The 18,959-nt window shown below is 42.5% G+C and overlaps 1 protein-coding gene across 2 annotated transcripts in view; it reads left to right on the top strand.

Moving 5' to 3' along the window:
• Window positions 1-939: 939 nt before the first annotated feature.
• Window positions 940-18,959, top strand: part of scube3 (signal peptide, CUB domain, EGF-like 3) — a 64,330-nt gene continuing 46,310 nt past the window's right edge. For both annotated transcript variants that reach the window (XM_071894542.2, XM_071894541.2), the window contains exons 1-3: window positions 940-1,259; window positions 15,071-15,193; window positions 18,262-18,387. In XM_071894542.2, coding sequence (XP_071750643.1) covers window positions 1,160-1,259; window positions 15,071-15,193; window positions 18,262-18,387 — 349 coding nt within the window. In that variant the 5' untranslated portion in view covers window positions 940-1,159. The remainder of the gene's footprint in view (window positions 1,260-15,070; window positions 15,194-18,261; window positions 18,388-18,959) is intronic.

The following is an 18,959-nucleotide window of genomic DNA, read 5'->3' as shown; positions in this document are numbered from 1 at the left end:
GTCGAGGTGAAAAATCAAAACTGTAGGGCTACATTTTCCATTTTGAAATCAATTTTGCAATTTGTTGCTTAAGTCTTTAATTGAGCCCTAAACTCAGTTCAGTGAGCATTTATTTGGCATCAGTAAAAAAGCTTCTCATCTTTAATCTAAGTATATAAATAAATACAGCAGTCTCTTGTTCAACCTAAACTGCATACAGTAGTTCTTGCAGCCACAAAATCCCAACTCTATAATAATATGTTTTCAGGTTGCTTAAAGTGAAAAGTAAAGTGAAGATGATTTCACTAATATTTTTCCTCAGTTAATTCTCACAAATAATCACCAGAATGCCAATGAAATAATTGTCCATATGATAATGAGGTTGTGGTCATTTGAATTAGGTAATTTTTAACATTTTCTGTTATCCAGATTGTATCAGGCCATCCCCACATTGAAAGCAGTAAAATGGGCGTTCATTGGGTCGTGGGTGCGACTGGATGAGCCTCCACCAAAATCTCACTCTAGGCTTACTGCTTGCTTGAAAAAAACCCACAAAATGCAGTCTAGTAGCTATAACTTTTTACATCAGTGTTCTTTATCAGTAGGTCTTCATCCGCGTCCCTTTACAAAGGTACGGGCCACTTTGTGCGCAGGTGGCACCGGGCCACTGCCTGCACATGGTCCCAGAGTCCGACCCCTGGTCCGCGGTAACCCCGGTCCACCTACAGCCCAACCAGCACCTGAGTGTAAAAAAACAGAAATACTCTCAAGTAGGCAGAGAAAGAGAGGGAAGAGCAGGAGCAGACTCCGGAGCGCAGCGCGGATCCCTCTTCTCTCCTCCCCCTTCCAGCCCTGCCGCTCCACTCCATCTCTCTCTCTCTCTTTCTCTCTCTCCCTCTCTCTCTCCCTCTCCCTTTCTTAAATTGACATTGGTCTGGGTCGAAACATGATTACAGAAGAGCCTTCCTCTGCTGCGCGTTGTCGGGCTATCCTCAATCCCGATCACTTGAAACTAAAATAAGCAGGCGTACAAGGGGGGAAAAGGACCGCACAGTATCCTATCAGCGGGTGATCTGAGGGAATAACAAGATTTTTCTGAGACCCTTATACCCTACACCTTTATGTGTGCTCGTGCGCTCTCCGTTGCATTGTAGATCTTGAAACTGCAGTGAAAGTTAACATGTATATGCACGTTATGATACGCGCAAGCCTGGGATTTGTAGGTTTATGCCTGGTCGCCTTTGTCCAACAGCCAGCTTCAGGAAGTAAAACCACTCAAGGTAAGTTTTCACGTCAAAATAGCTTTATGTTACAGCTGCCATGCAGTGGCTGGATGACTGGAAATGTAATATCTTTGTCAGACTGCTGGGTGTAGAGTGGAACTCAGTGGAGCCTAATTAATAAAATCATTAGATCAATTTGGTAAATTGGTAATGATGACACTTACTGCAGTACATAAAATTACCAACAAACTTTATGTCAATTGACTAAATAAATGCAAACAGAATGAATGTAAAAACGAATTAAAAGCTTTATAAAGTAAAATAAAATTAAATGCAAAGTGTTGAAGTGTAAAGTAGCCTAATTTTAGAGAGAAAATCCATCAGCAGCCCTCAATTTCATTCAAACAGGAGCCTTCTGTTGATTCAATGGTTAATTTTACAATGCAAAAAACAAACAAACACTCAATTACTTTATCTGTTGTGTCAATATATGCCAGGCTACTAATTTGCACACAGACTTGCTTAGAAAAAAGAAAACATCAACAGGAATAAAATAAAGTTTCATTGACAGATTGCTATTGTTAATGTGGCCCTGGAGAAAAAACACACAGTTGTCTTTTATCTTCAAACGGCATCAACAGTGTGAACAGTTATGTTTCATGGGCAGTCCTGTAGTTAATTGTAGTGAGACTATCAGGAGGTATTTGTCACTATCCAGACAAGTATTTGACACCGGTCTGTAACACACACATGGAGCCCTCTCAGTAGTCTCTCTGTCAAAGACACTGCGGCTACAGTACTGTCCTGCCGAGCCGGCCGCCCTCCTGCTCTCTTGTCTTGTGAGAAATTATTCAGACCATACAAGGGCAGCCCGAGTCCAAACCCCGGCCCCACGGGAACCAGAAAGACATGATGTTACACACTCAATTTCTGATTCATTCAGCCCTCTCCTCCGCCGTTTCATCGCCTCACTCTACCAAAAAGACAAATGCCAGCCCGGAGTTGCCAAAAGTATTTGCATGCAAAGACACATCATGGTTTCTGTGCGAGTGTTGATTGTGGTTGGTGATGTTTCACTCACACAAAAAGACATCTCCTGGGCTGTCGACAAGGCAAAAAGAGAAAGGGGGTGGGTGACTATTTTGCATCCTGGGTGGTCTGCCCCCACTTGTGGGAAAACCCAATATTTACATTTTGCAATTAGAACTACTTTTTTCTCACTTTATTTTCCACAACATCGATTACACACTTCCTTGTAGCGTGGAATGCTGCTGTAAGAGTGTCAGTCCGTAATGGCATGCACCTGTTTGTTGGTCACCAATAGTAACGCCGTGGCTGGTTGCCACTTGATAGGCCGATGCTTGTCTCTCAGTTCCTGTTTATCAATACAAGGCAAACAGCTCTACAGTTACATGTTGCCTGTGTGTTGCTCTGTAGGCATTACACATCTGCAAGTAGCATTTGTGGGTCTGATCTCTCTCTCTCTGCCTTCCTCTCTCTGCGTCTCATTTTTCTCAACATGTTCCTGAAGACAGGGAACAATGTTGAGAAAAATGAAGAGAGAGAGGAAGGCAGAGAGAGAGAGATGAACAATGTACTGAACAATGACTAGAAAAAAAAAAACTGCACAATTTGTCAGGTCAATATTTATTCAACACAGATGTTGCCGACAAGCCTCTTTGTCTTTCATCAATGTCAGCCTAATCATGGCACTGTGTTTCAGGCATCAGTCGTTACTCCATGAAAAAAAAGAGTGAAAGAATGGTGGAATGAGGGGAGGGAAGATTTGAGGATGTGGTGGAGAGAATGACAAAGAAGGGAAAAATGAGAGAGAGAGAGAGAGAGAGAGAGAGAGAGAGAGAGAGAGAGAGAGAGAGAGAGAGAGAGAGAGAGAGAGAGAGAGAGAGAGAGAGAGAGAGAGAGAGAGAGAGAGAGAGAGAGAGAGAGAGAGAGAGAGAGAGAGAGAGAGAGAGAGAGAGAGAGAGAGAGAGAGAGAGAGAGAAATTGCTTAGTGAGCGAGCGAGCGAGCGGCAACAAGCGGGGAAAAGAGAAGGGAAGGAAAGAGCCACAGACGTCATGGCAAATCACTTTCCTCGAACAGAGTCAGGAGCTCTCCGCTAATGCAGCGGCACCAAGGCAACGGTTGGTGCGGGGCTGACATGCTGCTGTGGCTGGCTGTGTTGGTGTAACCTCTGCTCCGGGGCCTGGGGGTCTGAGACGCAGGGCCGCCGGAGCAGGGAGCAAGGCCAGATCCAGGCCGAGACGCACTGTGGGAACCAAGCAGCCTCAGCAATATGAGGCCCAAGTGAAGGGAGGCTTACCTAGAGATGCTGCCCTCTACAAAGAGGGAGATGGAAGGGAAGAGAGACCCCCCCCCCCCCCCCCTCAACACTCACTCACCCCTTTCCTTTTTCACCCAACTCTGCTTTGTTTGCTTTGTCCTCGCTTCCTTTCCTTTGCACTTAATGAAGTAGCCATGCTTTTTCCTCTGTCAGCCGTAAGCAATGGCTGTGTTACAGCCGTCCTGTGTCAGAAACCTTGCTGTCAGCCTTTTTACTATTTATATTTTTGTGACAAAAAGATGCGCGCAGTTCTCTTTGCCCCTTCAACACTTTTCCTCAGTCTTGTCCAGCCCACTTTTGTTGGCCTACTTGTTGTGGAAGGTTGGATATGCTGCAGGTTTGTGTGTGTGTGTGTGTGTGTGTGTGTGTGTGTGTGTGTGTGTGTGTGTGTGTGTGTGTGTGTGTGTGTGTGTGTGTGTGTGTGTGTGTGTGTGTGTGTGTGTGTGTGTGTGTGTGTGTGTGTGCGTGCATGCGTACATACACGTGATTGCGAGACTGAAAGTAAAAAAGTGTGTTGGCTGTTCTTTGAAACCGTATGTGAAGCCACATAAAGAACTGTTTAAATGGTGCTTTTATTTGTGCCTATCCTTTTGGCCTTGAACTTCTGCAAGCACCCAGTTTTGCAGAAAGAAAGAAAGCAAGAAAGAAAGAAAGAAAGAAAGAAAGTGTCTTTTGCGAGAATAGCACTCCAGTCTCCTCTGATCAGCATGGAACATGGCCAGCCATCTTGCCACAGCCATTGAATTTTGACAACACTTTGGCGCACCTCTCTCATCACCTCCGCTCTCTTTATTCACGGGTTGTGTGGTTTGTGCGTCGCTCCTGAGTCCTGACAAGCTCCTGCAACGGTATTTGTTGAGCTGTTAGACTTATCCCCTCAGAGACTGGATGTGCCTTAAAACAAACCGACGCAAAAGCCCCTATTTGTCTGCCAAGGTACGAGGAGCACAGTTTTTGGCTAAGTAATTTTTAACAGCCGGTGAATGGAGGATGTATTCAGGTCAAACAGAAAAAGTGAAAAGTACTTCTGTCCTCTTTGGGATGCTCCGTGGCTTTTCCATGTCTCGGGGAACATAGCAGTTACTGACTGGTGTGACATGCCATCCCCTTTCTTTTCTCCCATCTTTCTTGTTACTTCTCGCTATATCCTGCCCAAAAAAGTAGAAAGCCCCCCCGAAATAATAAATAAATGCGATGACTTCCTAACCTGTAAATGATTATGCATAGTGTTTTTCCCCTGTAGTGCTGAACGGATAATGAAAAAGAGAATTGAAATAGGATTTGAGCTCGTCTGTCTCCGTCTTTTCTCTCTCTGGCGGTGCGTAGCAGGCTTGCAGTGTCAGAGAGCTGTTCTCTGGTAGTGATCAGAGCGTCGGCGGCAGGTTGAGCCTCGGGGCAGCCCTCGGTCACTCACTGATGAGTGGGTGGAGGGGATCAATCTCGCTTCACTTTACCACTCAGCAGACACACTCAGATAGCATCTGCCTGACAAGTGGTGCTCCAATACCGCTGTACATGTTGTTACAGAGCAGCCGAGTGAGCGGGGAGAGATTATTATCTTGGCATTACTTGAGTGGTGAAAACACTTGATAACAACTCTGTCTAAGATCAATGTGGTATGAATCCGCCAAAATGACTTTGATGTGTGGGTGTGTTGTGAGGACAAGAAGGTGTATGGCTGCGATGAGTGATTTTTAGATTGGATATTAATGATTGCACTTAGCAAGTAGAAGTGCTTTCATGCCCCAAAATGGCGCTCCATTATAGATAGGCAGTCTTAAAAAAAGCGAGGGAATGGTGCAGGTTTATTGTCCCCAGCTCTTCTAATTCAATGGCTTCCCTTTGCCCAAAGCTGCGGCTTGATGCAGAGACTTTTTAGTTGAATTTTAGGGCAGCCAGGCCAGAGCTACATATAGCGTCAGCTCCATGTTTACAGGCACATGTAAAGGCTGGGCTGTCTGGCACAGGCTGTGACCCAAGGCGGTTCAGTGGGCCCTCGTTCTGGATAGTTGCTCACTTTCATCCTGGCCGTTGGAATGTAAAACCAAGACGTTTTCTCCTCTGCAACAGAGTGTCAAAGACTCAGACTTGGGGAAATCTGACTTCCTCGTTCAAGGTCTCTTTCTGAGCGTGTCGATAAGGGTGTGCTTTCCGAATGATTGAGGTGAATGTACATTTAATCAGTCTAACTCCCCTGGTGATTTTTGTTGTTTTAGATTTTTTTGTATTGAGCTCTCTGGATTGAGTTGTCATTCCACTCTGTCGCCAGGCATAAGGTAAAATGATACTGCAGCGTTTTGTCTGAGGAAATTAAATATATATCAGCATCAAATATCAAGATATTCAGCAGTAATTTTTGAGAAGTCTGCCAGACATGATTGGAGTTTCAAGTGTGTGTCTGCTTGTGTGTATGTGTGTATGTTTGGGGTCGGTGTCGCTGATCTTCACATCTCAGGGTGTCTTTGTTTATGCTTCAGGTTGATTTATGGATCAAATTGTAACGGTTGAACTTGTCTTCTTACATCATCTGCATACATTTATATACATGTATGGGTTGATGTATGCTATGTGATTACAGTGCATTACATGTTCTGTATGCAATATGAGTGTTAGGTCACAGCCGAACCATAACCTGTGGACCCTACAGATTTCCTGACTACCCAGGGGAACCAATCAGCTTTTGAGATACTTCTGTCATGGCACCTTCTCTCCCTCCTGGAGCAGAAAACCACTTTATCAGCACCCAGCAAGGCCCCTGCGACCATTATTTGTCACCTCATTTAGAATGGCTGCAGTGCTGAGAAAGCTGTAGCTTTCACATGTACCCGAGAAAAAAATGTTGCAGCCAGGTCGCCATTGTAAATAAGAATTTGTTCTTAATGACTTGCCTGGTTAAATAAAGGTTAAATAAATAAAAATAAATTAAATCATCCAAACCTTTCCTGAGCATAGCTGGACAACTGCTGCATCGCCAACAGCGGTGTCCAGTGGTAAAATTCAACACCCTCACCCCCGTGTCAAGGGAGAGAATAACGAGTGCAGAAACTATCCACACCGTCCGCGGCTTAGGAGCTCATTTATTTATTGGGCTGTAATCTAAACAGTATGCTCCAAATGAGGCCCGTGATACTTTTCTCTACTGTGGCACTGCAGTTAAAATTAGAGAACAATCTCTCTCTCTCTCTCTCTCTCTCTCTCTCTCTCTCTCTCTCGCTCTCTCTGTCAGTGGCCTTTGTTCTCTGTGCAGATGCGGAGGTGCTGACAGCGTCCCTGTAGGTTCGGGGGAGGATGGAGTCAGTGTTGACGGCACTCTGACCCCAGTCCTAAACTCACCTCCAGAGTGCTGATGGCTCGCTGAGGAACCTCGGGGCTGTCCCTCGGCCAGCTGGAGCAGCTCTCAGATCATTAATCCTCTAACCTGCTCGCCCCCTACCGCAGACCCCACATTTGTTTTTCTGTTCCATTACTCACCGATTGGGGATACAGTGATTCAGGAGTAGATATCTGTGGGACTGTCCTCCTCGGCCGCTCTCCTTTTCTAAGGCCGGTGGGACAGCAGCTTGAGACACTGCTGCCCCGCCATCCTCTTGTCCTTCCTCCTCGCTCGCCCTCTCCTGTGACCCCCTTTGGCTGAATAATGGGGCTGCGTCTCTTCTTTGAGAGTTTGGGGGGTCAGGGAGGGACGTCATTAGGCTGGTCTGCGGTGGTCAGTGTTGTTGGAGGGGGGTTGGGGGTCAGAGAGAGCCTTGTTTACAGACTGTGTGTGTTTACATTCCTGATGGTGAGCGCCAGCTTTAGAGACTGCTGGAAATGAAAGGAAATGCTCTTATTCTGCTTAGTAATGGAAAAATCCAACCCAACACATCAAGGAATCCAGATGAAAAAAGCTGAAGTTATTTATTTGGTGGGTTCTGGCCAGTGCATTCTGGGTTGATAGAGAGATGACTTCACCGATGAATTTGAGACTTCCTCAATGGACAGAGGCATGGGAAAACCATATGATCCTCTACAGTGTTTAATCACTCCTACAAAGCTCTAGGAGTATATTCATTGTTGGCTGTAATAGGCCATACTGTAGATGAATGGAAAATACATACTTCCATGGCTTTGTTGTCTTAAATGAAATGCTTTTAATCCATTATATTATCCATCATACATGCATCCAATCCTTTTTAATCCATCATCATTTAACGACATTTCCTGTTATGGTCACAGCATTTAAGAGCAGGAGTAGTGGGCTGATACAGTATCTGGTTTACACCTTATAAGTATCAGTCACAAGTTTACTTTCTGCTACTTCTACTGGAACTGTTTCATTCCTGCTACATGCTTTGATTTAAATGCCACGTGTCTGGGACCTTGCAAGTTATCAAAGTTATTGGCTGAAAGGAATGGAAAAGCTATTTCTGTGAGCAAAGTGGGCATTTCTCAGCTTGCATTGTTTGATATTGCTTCATATCCATTAGGGACGTATGGGAGTGGGGAATTTGAGTTTCAAATTGAATAGGGTCATATCTACAATATTCCATATGCATATTAATAGAAATGTATAAGTAATGAAACTGCATCAAACAGCAGTCTAGGTGAGAGGGTTTGAGGTAGTGGAAAAGTGTGAAATGAAACTGCATTTGTATGAGCCTTTTAAGATTTGCTAATATGTGTTTTTTTTTTTTAATAAAAAAAAATGTCAGGATAATTAATTTTCAATCTTTTTTGCTTTTAGTCTTTTTCATTTTACCGTAATACTGAGGAGAAGCCTATTCACAGCTGCCAGGCACGGCACGGTGCTATATCATTCCAGGTTTACACTTTGAATATAGCCCACTCTTAGGTTTTACATTTTCTGCTCTATTGCCTTTATTCAAAGTCATTTCACAAGTGTGATGGAACTACTCTAGGAAAGAGTGATGGAAAGGCCATTAAACACATTATATTTCTGTATAAGTGAAATGGATGCATGAAATGAATGTGCTGTCTTTTAAATTATCTCGGTATTTAAATGAACCATATATCCAGCCAGGTCCGACCCATTGAATCTCACCCGACCCATTTCACATTTCCAAGCTTTGTCCGATAATGCTCGCTTCACGACTCGCACAGAGAGCCATTCACTTTATACCTTTGGCAGGAAACAGCTAAAAATATCGCACTTGTGCTGTAATTGCTATGTTGCCGTCTTTATAGTTGGTACTGTATCTGGCTGAAGCAACCACCAATGAATGTAATTGCTGTGTGCAGAGGGGAGAGTGTCATGTCAGTTAGCTCAGGCTGTATAAATATAAAGTATACAGCTGGACTAAGTGCCACCCTTCCCGCATATAAAATATGCTGCATGAGGCCAAGAAGTCATTAACAGTGGAGGACACATGCCAAGAAGGGTGAAAAATACCTTGAAAGGTACAAATGAATTTCTTGTCACATCAAATGCTTACAAGTTATACAAGCTGGACTGTTCAGGGTGATACGTGTTAGACGTTCAACACGGTGGAGTATGTCATGTCACCCTCTGCTCTCTCTTAGTATTGCTCTATGATTCACTTAATTACTGTAATAAGTGTTTTCCTTCTGGAGGTGGTCCGGAGGTCTGTGAGTCATAGTCTATTAGGGCCACACATGCTAAAGGAAAACAGCACAGCACCAGATGCTCAGGCTCTGATCAAAATCACAGAGAATGACCATTATTTATTCACAGAGCTTGATCACCACCTACCTTGAGAAATTCATTATGAATGACATGAGTATGAATGACGTGGCGGTGAGTTCACTCGCTCTCTCTGCTGCCCATTCTCCCAACTCATCACTTAACTGAGGAATGATTTGTAGGCAAGCTGTCTATTTCACTGATGTTTGTAGTTTGGCAGAAGGGGCATGCACTGTGAAAATACACTTCGAGGGAATCGACAGATCGCAAAGGTAGTTATACGTTATTGTATGTGTCGGCATGAGTTAGTTGACTTGTCCTAATGAAGACACGCCATGAGGTCCCTAACCACACATCCATTATATATTACAGTTTGCATAATACAGAAGCAGAGACGGTAGTACTCTGCTTCTGTATTATGCTGCTCTATGGTAGTAGAATAAGAGTAGGATAGCATTTTAGATTATAGAAGCTGAACTTTTGGAAGCATCACAAAATAAGAGAGAGGGAATATTACAGAGCCACTAACATCCTTTCACAAAGTCCACCTTTGTTCCATTGTAAGTCAACAGGACAGATATAATCAATAGTGAATCTATATAATTATAGTGTTAAGATGTCTTTGATAAAGCCAGCTCTGCATATGTAAGAAAATATAAACGTTGGTCGACTAGAGAGAGGTTCCAGGAGTTTGGTAGCTTTGGGTGAGAGGATGAAGTTTTGATTAAAATGTGTAAAATGGATGTTACAACAGTATTCAGTAAATGTCTTTCGGCGTGTTAACATGATATTGCTTTCCTGAAACTTAATTTGCATGTTCTTGTTCTTTTTCCTGTTGCCCTCAGACCAATCTGAGGCTTCATGGTTGGTGGACATAAGCAGGGAGGGACCCAGGTTTTGAAGTTGTGATCACAGTTTTTGAAAGCACAGGATCAGTCAGTGGTCATGATTCCTAAACATTTAGAGTGTGTGAAGGATGAGTGTAAATATCCCAAATGGAAGCAGTTGATATTTTTATTCACAACTTTTTAGAGGCTTGCTGGACAGCCAACAGAGTGTCCCTTCATTAGCTGAAGGGGATTTGGGCAGGAGTGGGGAAAGATGCTAAATTTTGTGCTAATGTTGACGTCTGCATTTCATCAAAACCATTTTTTTTTTTTTTTTGGAGGATGGCTAGTCTGCTGCCCTGCACAACCTAATAATCCATGAGATTTGCACAGTGTGCTGTGATAATGTTGCAACAACCAGACAGAGTTCCTGTCCTTTCCACAACCTCATCCTCGCTTCCTCTCACTGCACCGGAGTAAGGCCAACAATGATAACACCCCACATTACATTAGTGTGCGCCATATATAACTCTGGTGATGCATTATATATATATTTGTATGTCTGTGCCTGTTTTGGTTCTAGTGTAGGTAGCAGAATTAAAGCTGTATGTGCATAATTTATTGGTATAAATGTGCTAATTCTAAGCATTAGGGTGATGCATGTTTTGAGTATGTCCGGCTTAATATTTTTCAGTTTTTCATCTTCTCTTGCATTGGAGGCAGTTTTCTTGCTATAGTTGCCCACCAATCCAGAATCAATAAAGGGGGAAAGGCAGCTACTGTAGAGCCTCTTTTCCAAACCCTTAAAGAATGGAGGTTGTTTGTAAGACTGAAATATCTGGTTTATTGAAATACTTTGAAATATATATTAAAACATTTACTTCTGTGTGCCAACATTCTAAAATTTTCCCTCATGATCCATTTCATTGCTTTTAATTGCATGGATCATTTACAAAAGCAACAACTGCACGCACTTATTTATAGACTTAATTTTTGCATCACACGTTAAGTTCATTCTGCTCAGTTGGTTAACCAGTCATTTCAGATGTGTGAAGTTTAGATAAAAGAGGTTTTACTGTACTGTGTTCATACAAGTCTCTAGGTATTCAGATTACTCTCTGCTACTCTGTACCTAAAGTAATTATCCTGACCTTAGCCCTATCCTGCTCAACCGCAACCCTAAGTATAGTGTAAGTGTGGTGCTAAGATGGATAATTACAATACTTGTTCCTTTGTAATTATACGCAGTAATACAAACACTGTGATCCCAAGAACACCTTTTATGGACTTGAACCCAGCGCCCTTCCTCTGCTGCAAAGAGCTGTGAAAATCTAGGATTTCATCTGTAAATGCTATTGTCAAGAATAATGTTTTTTCTTTCCTGTAATGCCTTACAACAAATCATGCAAATGTTCAAATGTTGCACCAAATCATTCTGTCACAAAAACGCAGTGGAATATTTTATTGCTGTCTTTGGCTGAATGCATTGGTTGCTCCATATTTGTGACGGTTCTTTTGGCCTGGCTGCAGGCAACACGTGTAAAGGTACGCCCTATGGGTGTCCCTACTCCACTCAGGCTATTTCTGTATCTGAAGGGAAGGTGATGGGCTGGGGGAGCAGGCTCGGGGGCGCAAGCAAACAGCGAGGGTCTCAACACTCAAAGTAAACATTACCCTATGTTTGAACTGCACACCTTCGGCCCTACAATTCTCCCACACACTCACACTCTCCCCTCTGAGTCTTATTCCTGCTAACACCCCCTCTAGCCGGCCCAGCTAAATACACTGCTTATCCCGGGGCCTTCCCATAAATCAGGGAGGAAAAGCACCTCTGACAAGGTCTCACCTCCATGGCCAGCAGCCCTTAGCCAGCAGCTCTGACTCGCATGTGAGGACTACTTTGGAATAAAAGCAAAGACTCCAAATGGACTAATGGATTTTCACAGTAACTTTCCTAACAACCACCTGTGACAGAGGAACTTTTTGTTGATTAAAATTAAAATAAAACCCATTTTCACCCCTGACCTCACTCCCACCCACTTTAGGAAAAAAACAGAGAAGACTTAATTTGCTGAGTCAAGAGCATGCAAAGATGCAGTGAGGAATTTAGAAGTTTGACATGAGGCCAAGTTTAGAGTTGAAGTTTTATTAAACATACAGTAGTGCATGGCATGCTCTCCAAATTTATGACAGTACTGGAATCAGTTTCAGAGGACAGAATGCATGCCTCATTATGAGACTACTAGGACAGCTTTATCCAACAACATCAGTGTAGGCCGATATTCCAAGGATGTCAGTGGGTTTGAACACAGACTCAAGCTATTTGTGGCTTTAATATTCTGAAGTGCATGAACCAGAAGAGAGCTGCAGCATCAATAGCCAACATGACACATTCCCTGGAGGAAACTGTTTAAACATCTGAGCATTTCCCAACATCTCTTTCTTCTTTGATTTTGTTGTTTTGACTTTGTTTATTCATCCTTGTCTCAAAGCACCGACTTCAACTTCTGCTGCCTTAACTTGTTCCCAACAACTTTGATACCTCAACACAAAAGAATGAAAGAAACTCTCAATGAAAAACACAAGCTTTTCATCTTGGGCATGAGTCAATTACCAGGGCAGCATTACTGAACGCACTCTGCATTTTTTTTTTCTCAAGCATTCAGAGGAATGTCCTCTGGACTGAACCGTAGGACGTATCGATTCTGACATGTTTATTTTCATGGCAAAGGCATTTTGGATTTCTAACAAGACCAGCACATTTTAGCTGTTGTTGCCCATGTGTCAGTTGGAAAGCTCCCAATACCCTCAATGGGTGGCTTTTTTAAACAATGCTTTGTCTGACATGGACCTTCATAGTTTGTGGGCCAGGATCTTAATTTGTATTTATTTCAGTGTTGTGCAGCTCACACCAGTAACACTCAAAATGCGGGAGTATTGTGTTTTCATTTCACATTAGTGTTGCATATCCCAGTGCGTCCCATCATGCCTTGCATCTGATTTACCCAAAGTGTGAAAGTGTGCATTAGAAATTCAGTATTATTGTGTGTTGATTTCCAGATCTTGGGAAATATACAAGGGTGTATAAGGTATCATGCTGCTTATTGAAATAATAAGCGTGGCTTTGTCAGTGTAGGCAAAACATTAGTTTGCAAAGGCTTTGACACTGAGTTATTTTTCCCCCATAGGCTCATGTTCACTGTTAGTAAAGTGATAGCTGGTGTTGCTGTTTGAGGTAATGCTACAGAAGTTGATCCACTCTGGCAGCAGGTCCTGAGATACCAGAATAAACAGAAAACATGGCTAGTTTGTTGTCTATAAAAGTAATGTTCAACATGAAAAGTAGGCATATTTTTGTAAGGCAGTGTCTACAAAAAGATATGCCAGTAAGATAAAGTGAATTGATGCCCCAGATGGGAACATTAATAAAAAGATGAAAAGAGGAATTTTTTGAGTTTCTGTTATAATGAATATTAATTACCACAGAGACTTGGAACCAAGAAACCTGACAAAGACAGATATTTTGTTATGATTAATACCTCCACTATTGAAAAACACTTCCTCGCCACAGCTTCTCCTACACTTATCCTTGGAGACAATCAGTGAGGAAAAAGGACGCAGGCTGCTACCCAGGAGAATTGTCATTGTTCTCACATAATATAAATCAATACAGAGCTTGGGGAGCTCCTGCATTGCTAAATGGTTTCATGGAAACTTAGCAGGAGAGGTGCCTCCACTGTCCCAGGTATATCCCTTACTAGGTGCCATGATGGACAGAGAAACATTACTGTGCTGATGGTTACTGCTTACAGACACAGGGTTTGTTCTGGGCCTTAACAAATCAAAAGCATAATAATGTCATTTGAGGATGTATAAGCTGTAGCTTTGTTGAAATATTCTGTTATGTAAAAACAGTGCTCTCCCCGGAGTAATAACAGCTTTACACAGATATAGGATTATTGTTTCCAGTATGTCCTCCAAAGGGCATTTTCTTATAGATGTATGAAAATGCCATCAAGGAGCTTGTGACAGGTATTTATAGTAAATGAGATGCCTTTCCACAGAATTTTGTGTATTCTGCGCCGTCATTGTCCTCATTGCCGCAGCAGACATGTCTTCCAGGAACAGGCAGATACGGCCACTATGCTAAGCTCAGGGGCTTAGATTGCAGATCATTTCCCAGTGGGATCAGCCAGCTCCTGCAGAGGGCTTGTGATAAGAGTGGATATTGGAAGCTATGTAAACCTTGTTAAGCTGCCCTTCCCCTGTGTGCAGGGGGGTAATCCTAAACACCTGGGCTAGTTAACTGGGATTAGGTGGGATTTGGGGCTCTGTGGAGGCAAACCTGATCTTGCTCTCAGTTATTCTGCTCAAATCCATTTCCATTCTTATCTTTTCAGATTCTCTCTTGTATAATTCTAACTCAACCCGGCAATTACAACAGTTACCTTTTTACTGTTGTCATTACTATAGAGCTATTTTGCCTCTGCCCATATCAGTTATTCAGGGTTTTCTGTGTGCGTAAATGGAATTGGTTAGTGGGGCCTTGGGCATCCATCTTTGTGAATATTACCCTAATGAAGGCTGTTAGCCAGAATGCATTTTTATATTTGAAGTTAAATTGATTGCCAATTGTAGCTGAATTTTTCCTTTTATTCAACATGCTAGATATTGAATTTTCCACATGAGATTCATTTTCATGACCTTTTATTTTGAAAGGCAAATGTCCATCAGACCAGCAGTTGGTCAATTGAAGGTCACCGCAGCTCAATCAATAACCGACCATTTACTTGTGGGTTAGTGATTACACAGCTGCTTGTAGTTATTATTTTAGGATCAATGGTTCCTCAAAATGGCATAATATATATTTATTGATGTGATGGTTTGTGTTTGTATCTGCTCTCTTACTCGGAGTGTGCCGATGAGGTACGATGAACACCCAAATCTATTGGGCTGCAAATCCACCGGCAAGCTGTTTATTGTTTGTAGGGAATGGTGCCATCATCAGCAGCATTTCTGCTTCATCAACTAACTGTCCCTCCATTTCTTCCTTTCTAGATGTGGACGAGTGCGCAGAAGCGCTTGACAACTGCAGCATCGATGCCATCTGCCAGAATACCCTGAAGTCATACAAATGTATCTGCAAGTCAGGCTATAAAGGGGATGGCAAGCATTGTGAAGGTAAAAGTCTCACTGAATTAATGCATTCATTTTCACCTGTGGTTTGGAGGCACAGACTCCTGCTTCCCCTAACACCAGGAGGATTTCTACAGTACCTTGAAGTAAACGCTGCATCTCTCATGTTGAGTTGTCTTATCTGTCTGAGCGTAAGCCCCTGGACCGGTGACAGGCTTGATAAGAGCTTCTGTCTCACTCAACATGACTCATTAGCTTTAAAACTCTCCTGAAGAGGGAGGAGAGGCGAGGGAGAGAGCAGCGGACAGAGGGAGGGGAAAGCCAGGTGCAGAGTGCTCCTTTGTGACAAGATGAAATGAAGCAGTAAATTTCCTACACATGTTAGAGAAGAGAATTAAGATAGCGGCTGAAACGGCAGTCAGAGGGCCTGCCAAACAGTCAGGGATATTTCCACAGCCCAAGGCGGGCTGTATAGTCTGTCAGACACAAGTCTGTTTTTCTAGCCTTTTTCAGATGTACCCAAAGCCTCCGGATCATTATGTCCCACAATTTTTATTAGTGTTATTACAAAACCATATTTCACAATGTCATTTTTTCCTCACTATTATTATTCTTTAATTTACTTGACTGTGTGTTTTTCATGGCCTTCTGCCTGTAGGTTATAAAAGTTTGCTTTATTGAATCCATTGTAAAATATGTGCGAGGTTGGATTTCCATTGAACTGAAGAGAATAGTTAGCTGATATCAGCAAGTATCTCAGCCTCCCTAAGTCTGTGTGGCTCCTCAAGGATGATATACTTCTAAAGCAAACAATCCGAGGCTGAGTTAATGAATTAATCTGGCACATAAATACAGCAAGTCTTTTGGTTTCTAGGTCCACCGAAAATATTTTCTGTGTGCAACTTAGAATAGGGAAAGAGGAAGTGTAGTGATTTGCTTGCATGAACAAAATTAAGTGCGAAAAGTGTGAAACTTTTAGAAGAAAAGATTAGCACACTATGCTTTCTGAGTGCGTGTTGAATTGCGATAAGAAGAACTGTACAAATATACTATTCCTTTGTGTCTTTAGAGCTGTATCGGGAACTCTGAAAATATTATAGTTTGAAAGCTAGCACTTATTTCTGTTATAAGAAGGCAGATTTTTGCTTTATTTAGTAAGACAAGATTGATAACTCTGAGATGTCTCTGAGGAGGAAATCGGCAAGCAGCGACACATTTCCAGATTTGCTGAATTGTGATGCCAGGTTACTAAATCCACACTATGGGACCAAAGTATCGCTATAATAGCTTCTCTATGCTGGTTGCCTGTTAGTTTTAGAATTGATTTTTGGATTTCAGTGATTAATTTAAAGGCTGGGCTAGGTGTGACCCCCAGCCACAGCTCAGATCTTTTAAGTCCTGATGAGTTGGAGCACAGCCTGCGATCCTCAGACCCTCCAAGCTAAGGACCAAAACTGATTGATCTGGAAAGCTACTGTATGTCTTCAGCTGGTAAAATCACTGTTGTGTCACTTCTTTAAACACATTTTTATTTGAATTTTTTTTTATTTGAATCTATTTTCATTTTATTATTTTGTAAACCTGATTTTAATTCATTCCTGGCATTTTTATTGTTTATCTTATTGGCTTTAGTTTTATCGTCTGAAAAGCCCTCAGGACTCAGGATTCTCTTTTTTTTCTCTCTTTTTTAGGATTTTAGTTTGTTTATATGCTCCTGTCTATCAGACAGATCTAAACCTTGTAGGTATGAAGGAACAACATTTATGAGTTGACTTGGTAGGACTTTACGAGGATTCAATCAAAAAGATTGAAAGCTATTGGAAGAGAATCGCTCTGTGTGCCTCTTTTGACACAGTGTTGGTGTTTCAGGTTTAGAGCGAAGTGGGAAAGTGATGGGTGTTTGCCCACTGTGATCAGAGAGTGACAGAAGCGTGTGGGAAGTGGTGAGGCAGGGAACGGGAGAGCGTTTCTTTGTTTCAGTCCCTTCCCTCTGCTGTCAAGTCCAATTAAGCTCCGAGTGCGGCAGCCGCAAAGAGGAGCTGAGCGACCAGGATCATCGGCCCTAAATGGGCCAGTAAGTGCTGAGCGGAGGTGCGCTGCATTCTCAGCCCGCCTTGCCCGGGTCTCCTCAGTACAAGCCCCTCAACCATCACCATAACCATAACAGACAACTCTTCTCAATCTGTCATACCACTCTGCAATCTCTCTCTCTCTCTCTCTCTCTCTCTCTCTCTCTCTCTCTTTCTATCTCTGTCTATCTTTCATGTATCTCATTTCTTCAGTTTTAGCTACTAGCAGTGATGTACTTTATATCCCAGGGATAGACCGTTATTTCAGCTTTCCGGCCAATATTGTCCTTTAATTAAGTATTGGCTATTGGCCGGTCATTCATGTCCACTGCCAATATAATGGAGGTTCCTTTCTCACCACAGCTACATAACAACAGTTATGTCTTTGCACAATTTGTTTAATCATTTAATTTTTCAATGATGTGTGTGTAAATCAATTCTTCATTTAAATGCAATAATGTATCCCCCACTTTCTCATACCCTTCAATGAGTGGGGTGGGTCACCCTGTCTTAAGTAGACGCTAAGCCTACCATTAATTTTATTACTATGGGTTTCAGTGGTAAAAGTTTTAGTGTCACATGGTGATCTACATGCTGTTTCCATCCTGCCAAGGATAAAATTCTGGGGGAAACATTGAATCCTTGTAATGTTTTGCCATGAAACTTGGCAAATTTAAATATATCATCAAATATTGGCAAAAAATATTGGCTATTGTTATCAGCCTTCAAAAACCCATATTGGCCGAACCCTAGTGTATACCCCAGTTTCAGTTTGAGCTGCCTGTTGAATTAGGGTGGAGGCACATCGTTAACATTTGGTGAACCAACCACGCACCACAGCTGTTGTCTCATCCAGTTTTACAAGCACAGTACTATCTGAAAGTTGAGGAAAAACAGACTCTTTATTTTTAATCTCAATTCTCTACACTTTTATGGGATGGCCTGATTGGGGCTGATAGATTTAACGCTTCTTAATTGGATCTTGATTTGCCTCAGGAAATTGAAGTGCACTCTCTCCAACCCGTGTGTCTCTTCTCTCTGCAGATTTAGATGAATGTGCGACTGAATACAACGGCGGCTGTGTCCACGAGTGCATCAACATCCCGGGGAATTACAGGTGCACGTGCTACGATGGCTTCCGCCTGGCACATGACGGGCACAACTGTCTAGGTGAGTGTGTGTGTGTGTGTGTGTTAAAATGATCTTTTTCTCAGGGTTTTCAAAGCAGCCGACCTTGTCCTTTACTTCATTATGCTGGAGAACATAAGGAGAGAATTGTTATATAAGGGGCCGCTGTAGGGAGAGGATATATACGTTAAACTGCATGTGTCAAGTCTCACACTCACCCTGACATAATCCATGTTGTTGCATAAATTCCTTCTCTCTGTCTGCATGTCTAATGTCACATCATGCAGAGTAATATATGTTTCAGGGCTGAGTTGTGATCTTTAGACTGCTCCATCAGACACCAGCTATTTCCTACTTTCACACAGCAGGTAGTCTCCAGACAGATTTTTCAGAAACGGAAAAGGGGAGACATTTTTTTTTTTAAATGAGTCTGACAAAAAGGGGTGAATTTATGAAGAGCTTGACCCTGAGCCGGGAGCTCTGAGTGAGCCGTCAGCGGACCGTACTTTCCCATGGTTTAATATTTCACCAGTGTGCCATTCATATTAGCCCCACAGAGCACACATTACACTTAAAAGGTTATGAAATGAAGGGAAAAACACTGCTCCGCCTGC

Source organism: Centroberyx gerrardi, chromosome 14 (genome assembly GCF_048128805.1).
Source record: "Centroberyx gerrardi isolate f3 chromosome 14, fCenGer3.hap1.cur.20231027, whole genome shotgun sequence".
NCBI classification, from domain to species: Eukaryota; Metazoa; Chordata; class Actinopteri; order Beryciformes; family Berycidae; genus Centroberyx; species Centroberyx gerrardi.
This window is presented reverse-complemented; position numbering and strand designations above follow the sequence as displayed.